The sequence below is a fragment of the Sinocyclocheilus anshuiensis genome, unplaced genomic scaffold (assembly GCF_001515605.1).
Source record: "Sinocyclocheilus anshuiensis isolate Anshui unplaced genomic scaffold, SAMN03320099.WGS_v1.1 scaffold537, whole genome shotgun sequence".
Lineage (NCBI taxonomy): Eukaryota > Metazoa > Chordata > Actinopteri > Cypriniformes > Cyprinidae > Sinocyclocheilus > Sinocyclocheilus anshuiensis.
Window position 1 is genome coordinate 719,904 of NW_015539854.1, and position 14,235 is coordinate 734,138.

Genomic DNA, 14,235 nt, shown 5'->3' on the forward strand with positions numbered 1-14,235 from the left:
TATATATATAAACTACTAATTTGCCTCAGCTACATCAGTAAAATTCAAAATCAACAGCATAATATTCCACTTAAGTATAATGCAGTGTTAAACAGTATCTGTGAAGAGAATACAGTACCTGTAACAGAGGCTGCATCAGGCTCTTGAAGCATGGAGCCAAGGGCCCTTGACTGGCCCCTGATATCACAACGTCAAACAGACGGAACATGAGATGCAGGTAACAGCAGGTATTGGCGTCCATTTTCTCCGGGTTCCACCATGGCTCATCTGAAAAACACAATCTTGTTAACTAAAAATTACATTACATAGTAATGCAATTTTTAGCACCATAAATCTCTTTTAGATAATGAATTATTCAGGCAAATTAATTGGGCCATATTTGACCATTCTGAGAACATTAAAGATTTGTAGTTAATTAAGTGAATGCCTTTATTCATAGAAATGCCCTGCTCTCTAAACACAGTCATTACCGTTAAACACGCGTTTTTCTTATACATATAGCCTACAAGGAGATTTATGCAGATGAATACTACTACTCAATAGTTTGGGGTCAATACATGTTTTTCATAAAATAAATCCAGCAAGGATGCATTAAATTGACAGGTATGACTTTTACACTGTTACAAAAAAAATATATATTTACAATTTATACAAATTATATTTTAAATGCCATTATGTTGAACTTTCTATTAATAATAAAAAAAAAATCTTATTGAACACCAAATGGCTGCTGAAAATGCAGCTTTACCATCAAAGGAATTAATTACATTTTCAAATCAATCTATCCATCCATCCATCCATCCATCCATCCAATCTGTATTTACTGCATTTTTGCAGTCTTAGGTAGGATAAGAGACTTCTTTCAAAAAAATAAAACCTCTAAATGGTTTAGAGCAGGGCTGTCCAAACTCGGTCCTGGAGGGCCGGTGTCCTGCAGAGTTTAGCTCCAACCCTAATTAAACACACCTGAACCAGCTAATCAAGCTCTTACTAGGCATAGAAACTTCCAGTCAGGTGTATTGAGGCAAGTTGGAGCTAAACTCTGCAGGACACCCGGCCCTCCAGGACCGAGTTTGGACAGCCCTGGTTTAGAGGTTTACATAAAATGTAAGTTGCCACAAACAATGACAAATGTGTCTAAAATACTAAATAAGTGCTAAATAAGCAGTCCTGTACCTTTAAATGCAGAATCTGGACATTTGAGTGCCGTGATGAAAAGCCGCAGGAGTGACAGCAGAAGGAGGCCTTGTTCTCTCTCTGCATTGATGCCAGAGCTCATTTTCTGCAGAAACTCACCCAATATCACACAGACTGGCAGACACTCATTTACCTCCTCACTAGAAGTCTAACAATCAATAAAGAAATAAAACAATTAACATTAGACCTACGTAAATACAATTTTGTGTAATTTTAACCAAATAACAGTGTAGATGTCAAATGTACAATTCACAAAATGAAAATATAATGCACAATATAAAAGTAACTATCACTATATATTAAAATAAGTAATCTATAATTATCAGCATCAGTCAATGCTGGAAGTACATGGTACTGATAAGTTTTTTTTTTTCATAATTCAAACAATAGTGTTTTTCTAAACAACAGAAATGAAAAAAAACAAAAAAAAGCAGCAGCAGCAGTTTCTGCATTTGTGCTCTGACCTGTTCAGGTTGGATTGTGTAGACCTGTAGCAAGCCTTAGGCTATGTATCTTATTTACGCGACGGCATGTCGTTTCTGTCTCTACATGGTCGCGTCTTTACAATTCTCCTCTGCTCTCTGTATCGCGCACTCTTATTGTAGGGCCCTATGATTTCCACGATGCGGAAAACGCGGACAGAATCGCGGAATCCAGTCATAAAAATTACTATTTAAATATAAATCATGCATGTTCTGTGTTAATGAATGGCGAAGACGCGCGGTTTCATTTACTACACACATACTGAAGCGTGTGACGTTCGCGGTGATTTCAGGGTCTAAATACATGAACAACATCTCCAAAACTACCCGGAGAGTCACTTCATAAGCATTTTACCATTTCATTTGAGTAAAACTAGCCTCATATCACACAGAAATGTAAAGGTATTCACAGCAACCCGTCAAAAAAAAAAGTTCTGTTTAACTTGAAGACACTGTGCCAGAGATATTGTTCAGTAGAATGTACATAACACTACTAATACTATTAGTACTACTACTAAAATTATTAAAACTTTAATTTAAGGAATAATCACACAACATTTCTTCCATGTTTTATTGTTAATAGTAAATCCCCTTTGTTTGCCAAAAAATAAAGTTTGTTTCATTTTCAATAATTAAAAGATAAATGAAATTAATGTATTATGCCTTCACTTCATGACAAGATCAATTCAAATACACAACACAGAATTTCTGAGGAAAAAAAAAAAAGTTCAAAGGCTATTTTAAGAATAAATTTGAATAAATTAAGTTGTTTTTATGCATTCAAATGATTAGACATGCTAAAATAGAATTTGGTAACAATAAAACATATGGTGAGAAAGAATAAAACATTTCATAGGGCCCTAAGCATGTAGTTTTTTTTGTTTACTTTTAATACATTTTAATTTGAATAAGTTTCATGATTTTAATTGATTAGACATGCTTTAACCATTAAAAAGGAGTCCAGAAAAATTAAAACAGAAAAAAGCGGAATCCAGAAAAATTAAAAAGGAAAAAATTGAATTTGGAAAGAACATAAAATGGATTTAAAAGGGGCCCTACACAGGTGAGCACACTTCCACCAGCGGACAGAGAGCACGCGTGGGAAAATATGTCGCGTCAAATATGTTTCCCCCCACCAAAGCTGTAAACCTAGGGGAAACACTATTTTCCTCTTGAAAATCATTTGAAATTTGTGTCAATACGTCATAAATAGTACGCGGTAGCAGTTTACAGATTTGTCGTGTCGCGCCGCATCCAGTGTAGACAGCATCACTAATTATAATGAGTTCTATTGTAGACACAGTGTTACGTAAACTGTTCCAAATCAGTTAGGAGGCAGTTGTCAGCTCACTAGGTTTTTGAACAAAGACTATAAGAACCCGTTTTAATTTCCATTACATTAAAACTTCCTGTCAACTGATTCATTAAAGGGATAGTTCACCCAAAAATTAAAATGTGATGTTTATCTGCTTACCCCCAGGGCATCCAAGATGTAGGTGACTTTGTTTCTTCAGTAGAACACAAACGAAGATTTTTAACTCAAACCGTTGCAGTCTGTCAGTCATATAATGGAAGTGAATGGGAATCACGGCTTTGAGAGTCAAAAAAACATACACAAACAAAACCAAATTAAACCCTGCGGCTCGTGACGATACACTGATGTGTAAAGACACAAAATGATCGGTCTGTGCAAGAAACTGAACAGTATTTATATCATTTTTTACCTCTTATACACCGCAATGTCCAACATCCGGCGCGTGACACGTGTTCTGGCATAGTAGACATAGATTATATATATATATATATATACACAGTGGTGAATCCTGATTTCTTATTTTTTTGCATGTTTGTCACACTTTAATGTTTCAGATCATCAAACAAATTTAAATACTAGTCAAAGATAACACAAGTAAACACAACATGCAGTTTTTAAATGAAAGTATTTATTATTAAGGGAAAACAAAATCCAAAACTACATGGCTCTGTGTGAAGAAGTGTTTGCCCCCCTGTTAAGTAGATGCCTCATTAGTGACTGTTTCTATAGCCCGGGGGAATCTACTTATATATATATATGTCTACTATGCCAGCGCACGTACACGCGTCACGCGCCGGATGTTGGACATTACAAATTTATTATTAAAAAAATTATATGGAAATTATATAAATACTGTTCAGTTTCTTGCACAGACCGATCGTTTCGTGTCTTTACACATTAATGTATCATCACGAGCCGCAGGGTTTAATTTGAGTTTTGTTTTTTATGACTCTCAAAGCCGTGATTCCTATTCACTTCCATTATATGGCTGACAGACTGCAACGGTTTGAGTTAAAAATCTTCATTTGTGTTCTACTGAAGAAATACATTTGTATCATTCTGGAGATAAAGAAGGTATAACATCAGTTAACTAACCAGTCTGCTGATGGTTTGATGCGATGAAGAAGTGAAATCAAACAGGAAACAGTCTCCTCCGCATCCATAAGGTCCATGTGAAGCTGTCAGGAAACCATAACATAGGTTTAACATTTAGATTGTACCAAAAATAGGACAAGTTTGAAGTTCACATCACCAAAACAGATTACATTCATGACGTTGTCATTTTACCTGCAAAGCTTTAAGGGCAGACAGCACAATCTCTGGCACATCATCCTTTATTCTCTCCAGCAATGCATCCTTCAGAAATGCCTCATCAAAGCCATTCTGCTCCATAAAAATATACAGTCAGATGGACAACCAGCATCTCATGACTTCATTAATGTGGGTCTCATGGATGAAAAGGGGAAAATAGTAAGCTAACATTAAAGGAGAATACAAAAGATACACACATGTTCTGAGGTGAGGATCTCCTTTAGGTAGTCTACAGCCATATTTCTCACAGAAGGTAGTGGATGATTCAGGCTGAGAATCAGAGAGGTGTCTGAATCTGGCAAGATCTGCATATAAGAACAACATTTGAAAGTCTTGTTTTGGGGGTTGAAAGATGTGAATGGTAATTAGTACAACTACAAAAACCCAACTAAAATAAATATTCAAATTACATTAGCTCAAGGGCTGTCAAAATTATTTTTTTCACAGTCGTTGACACAGGCAACTGATGTACTGCACAGCTGTGCCAGTTTCCAGGGACGGATTATGACGCAGCAGTGCCCTGGGCATGGACCGATTAAAGGCCCCCCTCGGTTGAAATTGCGTTCCTTTTTTATTTGAAATGTTCCCAAACATGTTAACTATATGATAAAATATCACGATTCTCAAATATAAATAAATACATTTTGCACCTTTATAGATCATGTTAGTTGATCTATAATGGGCTATGGGAAAAGTAGCCTAATATTAGTGTAATCTATTAACTAGCCTATGCATAAAACCCGTCTTTTAACTTGTACCAGATATGGGTGTCACGTCCTAAAATATTTTTAATACGACTGACTTTGTATTTAACAAAAATTTAATACAAATATTGTAAGTTACTAATTATAACACTTTCATTGTCCATAAAGAGAGCAAAGAATATTTGCATTATCAAAGAACATTATCATTGACTTTAGTCAAGCCAGAGTTCAAGCACGCTCAAAAACTCCCGTTATAATCGCTGAAGCGATTTACACTGTGAAATGAATCTCTTACTTACATCGTACACACATCAGCACTTTGTTTCTGATGTGAGAATTCGCCAGAGAGCAGAATTCAGTCAGCGTCAGCGAGCACGCACATTTAACAAAACACGGGCTTTTCAGCGATGACTCATCTGAACGCCTCTGATTGGCCATTGCATTCATAAGCTCAACAGAATCGTGTGTGATTGGTTATAATGCGCGTCTGGCTCCGCACCAGCTAAAACGCGAATGCAGATTTGAATTTGGCAGCTGATGTTGTGCTACACTGAACGTTCTAATGACACTGGTGTGATCGTATTAAATATAAAATAAATATTATTCTGCCATTTTTTGTCTTTTGGAAGCTGCATTCAAAATCCACTTTGCTTAAAATCCTGAGGGGGCATGGTAGAAATCGCGTTCCTGGAGGAGCAGTATTTCGGCTGGGCCCCCCTCTGGTCTAGTGCCCTGGGCACGTGCCCAGTAGGCCCGTGCATTAATCCGTCCCTGCCAGTTTCCTATGTTCACTCATTCCAGTTTTACATCAGGTTCTGATTATCCTGTCAGAATTTATTTTGTGATAAAGGTCAGCTGACAGTACAATATTGTAGATTATTTGTTACCTTTAAAACAAAGACTAGCTGCTTAAAGCAATAAAAGACCTGATAGACCTACTTGATATTTTCCACAGCTCATAGTTAGAGAGATGAACTGATGAAGCACGCATTTTTCATGGTCAGACGACACATTTTTGGCATGATTTTCCAATGCCACATCCAGTGCACATGGATACCTATGAGTAAAAAACACTTAAAGATACACACCAGAAACAAAACACATGAAATAAAAATTTTAAGAGCTGTACTATAGCACTAAAGTGCATAAGAGAACCTGCCTGGATTCAAACTGTCGTACAGTAGATTGAATTTTCTGATTAAGAGCTGAAATCCTATCCGAGGGAAGCTCACTGCTGCAGGAAACATACTCCTCAAGAAGCAGCCTGCTCAAAATAATAATTGTAGAAGATTCTAAATCGAACCCATCATCAGATCATCATACATACATAATGTCCAGGATAAAGAGAGATTCAGTCATATAAACCACACTTACTTGGCTGCAGTGTTCTCCAGGTTGCTGGAGAGTTGAAGGTCCTGAAACACGGACTGTAATAGTCCAGCACTGTCTGACAAACTTTCATTCTGCTGCTCATCTACAGGGACACAATAAATAAAGCAATTAACCATGTGATAACAGCAATTTTACTATGATTACCACTGTGTTATTAGGCATGAATGATTCCAGTATTAAAGAGTTACATAAGAGTCAGATTAGAAATTGAACTACTTTCAATGTTTAGAGAAGTGACAGTTAAACTAAAAGCTGGAATACAGTACATGACTTTTGGCCATTTTTTGCAACAAAAAAAAAACCCCTAACACTAGCTTTTCTAATCTTTTTGTATTCTATCTATTGGTTTTCTTTTTATTTATTATACAATTAACAAAAGCAAAAAGGCCTCTAACACTAGCTTGCTCTATTCTTTTTCTATTCTATCTGTTCTCTTTTTATTTATTATATAATTTTATAAAAACCTTGCTACATGTACTGCATTAAGCTAACTGAGACTTGTTATAGCACTTGCATATCATTGCTCTTTTGTTGATTTTGATTGCTTCCATTGTCCTCATTTGGAAGTCGCTTTGGATAAAAGTATCTGCTAAATGACTAAAAGTAAATGTCTGACCTAGTCAACACTATCTGCTGAAAATCAGAGCCAGTAATCAAATCTTTAGCAGTCAGTGATGACAGATTTCACAGAAAACTGCATAGTGTATGATGAGCACAGACTTATATTTAGCTTCAGACTACGATTTCATACAGTCTGAAGATATCGAACAAGTTGATTTTAGAAGACATTAGGGTTATGGTTTTCATATTATTGTTTTCATTTTTCATGCATCAACTAATAATGAGGTGCATGTTTCTGCATTATTTTTTTGTGTTCGGAACAACTTCAATGTCTGGAAGTGTGTGATCCTCAAACATTTAGTGCATGATGCCCAGTTTTCCTATGCAACCATAACAAGAATCGTTAAAGGGATAGTTCACCCAAAAATGAAAATTCTGTCATTAATTACTCACCCTCATGTCATTCCAAACCCGTAAGAACTTTGTTCATGTTCGGAACACAAATTAAGATATTTTGATGAATTCCGAGAGCTCTCCAACCCTCCCATAGACAGCAAGGATACTACCACGATCAACGTCCAGAAACGTAGCAAGGACATTGTTAAAATAATGCGCACAAAAAGCATTCTCGTAGCTTTGTAAAATTACAGTTGAACCACTGATATCACATGGATTATTTTACCAATCTCCTTGCTTGGAATTCATCAAAAAATATCTTAATTTGTGTTCCGAACATGAACGAAGGTCTTACGTGTTTGGAACGACATGAGGGTGAGTAAGTATAGACAGAATTTTCATTTTTGGGCGAATTATCCCTTTAACCATTACAAAGAAGGCACTTGTATGATGTCTACCATTTTAGATGTAGTGTATTCCAGCCTTAAGAAATAATTTTTGGTAGACTGGTTAATTAATGTCGTGATGATGTATTCTGCTGTCATCAGCAAACAAAGTCACACAAGGATTTATTTGAGCATTATGAATGTTGCTTGGATACAGCTCCAAGCTGCAATCTCATTATTACGTACATGCGACAAAAAAAAAAATGAATTCTGCATTTCATGAGAGATGAGAAAAGATTTTCCCCAATACTCTACTACTTGTCTGATTTTACACAGCTCATTACTTGAAGCACTTTGGTGTGGTTTATATTTATCCAATCTGTAAATGCCTTTATCCAAAGTTTACTCCATGCAAATGAGGAATATTGGGAGCAAATCATCATAAGATCCACAAATATTTACATACACAATGGCAAGTTTAAATAAGTAGTAGATTAATGCAAACAAGTCAACATGAAAAGGAAATTACAATGGTCTTTTGTTCACTACTGAAACGGATTCTCAAATGAGAAAAAATGTAGAGCAGGACCTGACTTTGTCCATTTGTAATTGATTGGATTGTTGCGATTAAATGTAACAAGGTCACATATTCTGTTTTCAAAAACAATGAACACAGATAAATCATTTAAACTGAATATAGATTTTCACAGATAGACACTAACCATCCTGGGCCATCACAGAATGTATAAGATGGGGCAGCAGATAACGCAGAAGGGGACTGATGTCATGGACTGTTGCTATACAATGGAGAGTGGACACCAGAGTGGGGATAGCACACAGGTACCCAAATGCCCTAATGGGAAAAGGCACAAGATAATAAAGCATTTTAGATGCAGAAAAATGTGAGAGAAAACGTACTAAACAAGACGTAGTGGAACACATCTTATACAACCATTAATTCAAGTAAAATCATAAAACTTACTTTGGACCTACTACACCTTCTTTCTGATTCTGCAAGAGGATGATAATGCAGCTCAAACCCTCTCTGGACAGCTGAGGTGTTCGACGTAAACACTTGCACAACTGTACGGTCAGAGAGTCCACCAGCTGAGCCTCCATTACTACCTTCACTGCCATCTGACACACGATCATATAAGTGGCAGCCACATAGTCTAAAAGGTTAGATTTCAGGCCCTGGTTATGGGGAGGAAAAAGCAGAAACTTATTTAGGTTTACTGATAGATATACTGGGAACAGTCATTGACTATGTTTACATGAAGAGCGATAGTCTTATATTAAATGGAATTTGGCAACATTGTTTTAGTCATGTAAACACCATATTTGATTGCCATATTCCGTTTAAGACAATATTCTGATTCCACAAATTTAAATTTTCCCCCCTGGAATAAGCCTGTTTTAATCTGTTACATTTAAACACCTCATTCAGAACAGAGTGTCTGAACCTTGCCATTTTGTGGAAGTGTTGTCAGGCATTTTTGAATTTGAGAAGGATAATTAAATTTAAGATGTGGAAAGTACTAATAAAACTAACAAATGAGCAAACAGTGTGGCAGCATCTTCAATCTGCCGAGAAATAACAAAGGAAACACGCATTTATAGATTGGCATGCCTACAAAACAATGTATACATCAATATTCTGATGCCTGTATGCGCATACACACATCATATTCAGAATATGGCTGCAACCTGAATATAAAACTTAATTGGAATTTGATGTTCTCAGGATCTAAGTTATATTGATGCAAAATCAAGAATAATTAGCTATACATTATAACAAATATCTGAGCCATCAAAAACACACCTGTATACATATATTTATAAACTTAACCACATCTGCATTATGTCACTGAATTATTGTCTTACCAGTTGTACAAATGGAAGCAGTTTGGCAATAATAGAGTTAGTTATCTTCTCCACTGCATCAAGCGCAGAAACAATGGTGGATGCATAGAAAGAGAAAATCACACGCAGCTGCGGACAGTTCCCATCCCGGACAAAGCCAGAGTATGCCTACAACATGATTCAATAAAGTATTAGCAGCATTACTGGATTGGCAGACTTTAACCTGCACAAAACCCAGCCAGAGTGTCTTACCTTTACTGAATCTGTGACTAAAGAACAAATGAAATCCATGAAGCCTAAATCTTTATAGCAGTGTGTGAGCAGAGTTCCTCGGGCCAGGGGAACACCAGGTTTCTATAGATAAAACACAGTGCAATTAGAAGAGTCCCAAATTAAGCTATAGCTTTCTTTACACCAACTGCATATATGACAGAATCAGAAACATTATGGCTTACCTGAAGTCCATGCAACCAGTGCCATTTGTGGGTTGGATCTTCAATCTTTAAAAGCTGGATCACTCGCACAAACACTTTAGTCTCATGATATGGTAGAACACAAGCAATCAGGCTGTCTTGGTTGAACAGATGAATGTGGAATCTGAAATCCAATTTGTATCAGTGAAGACTGTTTCCACGCTACAATATATAAGGTGTATGAGTTTATCACAATCTAAAATGACAGTCTGAAAACTGATAAAGTGAATTTCACACGGACAATCTGAGACAACAGCAAATCTACTTAAGATTACCTGTGTATTAGCCATTCAATGCATTTCAGAGCAGGCTTGAGCAGAAAGTAAGGTGACAGTCGAGTGAGAAAGAGTGAGATGCTCTTGTCCAGTTTCTTGTTGACCTCTTTGGTCTGAACACTGCGTTCTAAAGTCAAAGAGGCTTGACTAAACAGAGTCTCCTGAAACTCACTGAACGCTGGATCAATACCCATCAGCTCCTCAAGTCCTGTGCAGCCTATTCAGAATGATCAATAACAGCAGACATTTAGACGAGATGACTATTAATACTTGTTGCAATGAATGATTATATAAAGGTGAATGATTACAGTAAATCTTCTGGTAAAAGCTAATCAATTAAAAATTTCAATGTGAAACAATGACTGTAAGATGACCCTAAACTATGAACAGCTCAACATGATCTTTTTTATAAATTGTATGTCAATGTTAACCAGAAAGAAACAGTTGGGGTACAAAAGTAAAATTCTTTATCCATTTTATTTACAGTCTTGTTAAAGCATTTTAAGCAATAAAACAAACCAACCAGTAACAAGGTGAATCACAAAATTACAAACTTTCATTCAATGCAAAAATGTTTTTGAAAATCAAAAAAAGGCAAAAATACAAGACTGTGTACTTAACAGCTTTAGTGAAAGAAAAAAAACTACAATCCCATGAAGCAATGCAAATGACATTACCGAATTATATAACTTAATTTAAAGTCGTTGATTCCATCTACAAGAACAATAACCTATATTTTTAGTTTATACACATTCAAAATACACATACATTTAAATATTTTAAAAGCATAGCGAGACCGAGTCGATTATGTAATTTGTGGTGCTTCATGGGAGTGGGTGGTCCCTGCAAGCTCTTTTGGCATGATTTGCTCTGTTTTGTGGAATTTTCAACAGGAATTCAGCTGTTAAACATGAATATCTTAAAGATAAGTTGAAATAATGCAAATAGATGGCTTCATCAAAAGCATATACGATTGATTAAACGCTGAACTTATGGTAGGTCTGTCTTAAAAGGTATATGTGTTAGTTAAAAATCATATTTATTGTTATAAATCATAAAATGAATGGACTTTTTACTTCCCAAATGTTGTCACTATATTATAAATGTCTCTGTTAACATGGGAATAAAAATTGTGACAAAGTGCTCAGCAGCAACAACCAATTTCCATAAAGTCTTGTGAGCCATTCTGCATAGAACATAACAAAAATTTAAATATTTGTATATTCAAGCAAGTAATCCATGAACACAAATGAGCATACACCAAATAAAACACTGCAGAAATGATAGTATGAACACTGACGGTTCCTGTATAAAAACCTATTTATTATAGTACACCCACTTCAATAGTAACATATTTGGCTATTACAAAGCAAAAATAATTGCACAAAATCAAAAGTCATTTATGGACTGTGCATGACTTCTTTGGCATTTTCAATGGAACAATCTCCTGTTTCATCTAGATAACCGAGGAGCAGATGCTCTGCAGAAGTATATAAACGTCAGTAACTGCATATCGATGAGCTCAGTATACAAGTTCAATAGAGCAGTGTCTTGGAGGAAAAAGAAGGAAAAGCTCTAGCAAGACATGTGACTTACCCAGTGCATAGAAGGTGCTGCGGTCCATGCTGGCAGCATCTTTAGGGTCAAAGAGCACAGAGGCCACCACTCTCCGGCTGAGCAGATTAGAGTCATTCTGAGGCAGAGCCAGCCGCTTCAACTGATGTGCTAATGATGTCATCTAGAGACATAATATGATAAAATGAGAATTTCTGTTTTCATACACAAGTAACCATTGTGCAGATTGTACCACACAATAAATGACACTTTACATTAAGAAATGTAGTTGAAAGATCCATGAAGGATTTTTTTCATTGTGAATCATTTTCATGAGAATCAAACATACAGTATTTACCCTTTCCAAAAAATGTCATAACTTTTAAGTTTTTTAGTAACTTTCATTCATGTCAATGTGATCCTCATTAGATTATTTTATTACTAATACAATAATGAGTAACAACCTGTCTGAAAATACTTATTTTGACTTCTTTTGGGAGAAACGTGACTTAACAGACTTCGTGAAACACATACAGTCCGCATACGTGGTGGACCACCTTATGCTGATACTCCAATATTTATACTTCCTTATACCGAGGGGAAAAGACAGAGATGTTTAAAAGTATGCATATATAGTTAAAATAAGCTATGTTAATCGGAACTCTTTTGGGTTGCCGAAAACACATTCTACACCATCGTGATGGCAACACAGACAAAAGTTTTTCGCATAAAGGATTAAACGTTTTGATTTCGCCAATGCGTTTAAAAGAATACCTATATTCCCATACCTTTGATTGAAGTTATCACACTAGTTTCCACGTGTGTGAGTCTGCTAGTGCAGTTTTCCTCTCTGTTCTGCTTTCGGTAACAGATAAACCAATTGATATTATACTGCCACCTAGTGCATCGGGTGGTTTGTAGCAAATTGAACGCGAACAGAAAACATTTGAAAACCCAACAAAAAGAGCGTGCCATTTAAGCTATAATAATACCTTTGTACCAATTTGTCGTTCATATTTAACACAAATAGTTTATATCTTAATAGTTTTATATAGGAAAAAAGTTTTAAAAAATTGTCAAATGTTGTCATTTGTCAATTGACTATCTTTATTTTGCTATTATTTTGGAATTGTGACAGTCTGACCTTCCTGCCCAAGATAATTGACACACAGTTTCAACTGTCATCTTTAAAATAACAATATTAACCCATCTCAACAACGATTCTTAAAAGGTGGCAAATGGTGGTAGCACATCTTCTCATAGAGAGAGAGAGAGAGAGAGAGAGAGAGAGAGAGAGAGAAAGAGAGCTGGGTAGATTACTTGCAAATTGTAATCCGTTACTGATTCCAAATGACAAAATTCTCATTAGCAACGTAATCCATTGCATTACACATTTTAGGTAATATAATCAAACTACTTTTTTGATTACTTTTAGATTACTTTTGACCTATTTCATTTATCAAAATAATTTAAGTAGGACAATATTGTAACATATTGATATAAAAATACAAACAGTAAGAAAATATATTCCATTTGTTGTAATTAACAACATGAAGTACATTAAACATCAAGGTTTCCCAAACTGGGGTTTATAAATGAACTGCAGTGGGTTTGAATTAAATCATAAAAATGTACAATTAAAATACATATTTTTAAAGTAACAACAATCAAAATAAAACACTTACTAAAAAAGATTAAATATTCTATGTTCACTTGCATGTCACGTGACAATTAAGCGACGTCAGGGAACCGTGAACATGCAAATGTGATATTTAATTATTAAAACATTTATTTTAAAATCTCAGGGGTACTTAAGATATTAGGTGAAAGAGGTTCAGATGACAAAAAAAAGTTCAGGAATCCATGCACTACATGAAAACAAAGTGAATTTATGCATTTTAATGTGTTTGAAAGACAAAAGCCTTGCAAAGACACCGTAATACATGGTTAAATAACCTACTGAGTGATCTTTCAAATAGTTCATGCAATGTTAAAACAATTCTTAAACCTAAAAATCCAGTGGTCAAATGCTGTGTAGTCACCTGACTAATGACTGATCTCTGTGTGAATGTCCCCAAAACTGGACTTTCTGAGTGTATATAAGAGGTAAACTACTTTAAAAAAAAGTAACATTTAAAAGATGAAAAAGAGGAACTAGAGAGAATCAATTAATTAGAATTTATTGGTATTGTGTGAATAATATTTAATGATGTAATCAATAAAAAAGTAATTGTAGTCTGATTACGAATATTTTAAAATGTAATTTAATGTAGTATTTAATCAAGTACTTCATTTTGGTTAGCCAATTACGTAAATATATAGTGGA

At 35.3% G+C, this 14,235-nt stretch overlaps 1 protein-coding gene across 1 annotated transcript in view; it reads right to left on the reverse strand.

Moving 5' to 3' along the window:
* LOC107684774 (HEAT repeat-containing protein 1) overlaps positions 1 to 12,775 on the reverse strand; it is a 29,839-nt gene extending 17,064 nt beyond the window's left edge. Inside the window, exons 1-17 of the mRNA XM_016481132.1 lie at positions 12,698 to 12,775; positions 11,952 to 12,093; positions 10,356 to 10,572; positions 10,063 to 10,204; positions 9,860 to 9,961; positions 9,629 to 9,775; positions 8,727 to 8,938; positions 8,467 to 8,597; positions 6,384 to 6,483; positions 6,169 to 6,273; positions 5,949 to 6,066; positions 4,503 to 4,610; positions 4,282 to 4,377; positions 4,086 to 4,172; positions 1,662 to 1,685; positions 1,177 to 1,345; positions 119 to 267 (exon numbers count right to left, since the gene is read on the reverse strand). Of these exons, the coding sequence (XP_016336618.1) occupies positions 119 to 267; positions 1,177 to 1,345; positions 1,662 to 1,685; positions 4,086 to 4,172; positions 4,282 to 4,377; positions 4,503 to 4,610; positions 5,949 to 6,066; positions 6,169 to 6,273; positions 6,384 to 6,483; positions 8,467 to 8,597; positions 8,727 to 8,938; positions 9,629 to 9,775; positions 9,860 to 9,961; positions 10,063 to 10,204; positions 10,356 to 10,572; positions 11,952 to 12,093 (2,049 nt within the window). The 5' untranslated portion in view covers positions 12,698 to 12,775. The remainder of the gene's footprint in view (positions 1 to 118; positions 268 to 1,176; positions 1,346 to 1,661; positions 1,686 to 4,085; positions 4,173 to 4,281; positions 4,378 to 4,502; positions 4,611 to 5,948; positions 6,067 to 6,168; positions 6,274 to 6,383; positions 6,484 to 8,466; positions 8,598 to 8,726; positions 8,939 to 9,628; positions 9,776 to 9,859; positions 9,962 to 10,062; positions 10,205 to 10,355; positions 10,573 to 11,951; positions 12,094 to 12,697) is intronic.
* Between the last annotated feature and the right edge of the window lie 1,460 nt (positions 12,776 to 14,235).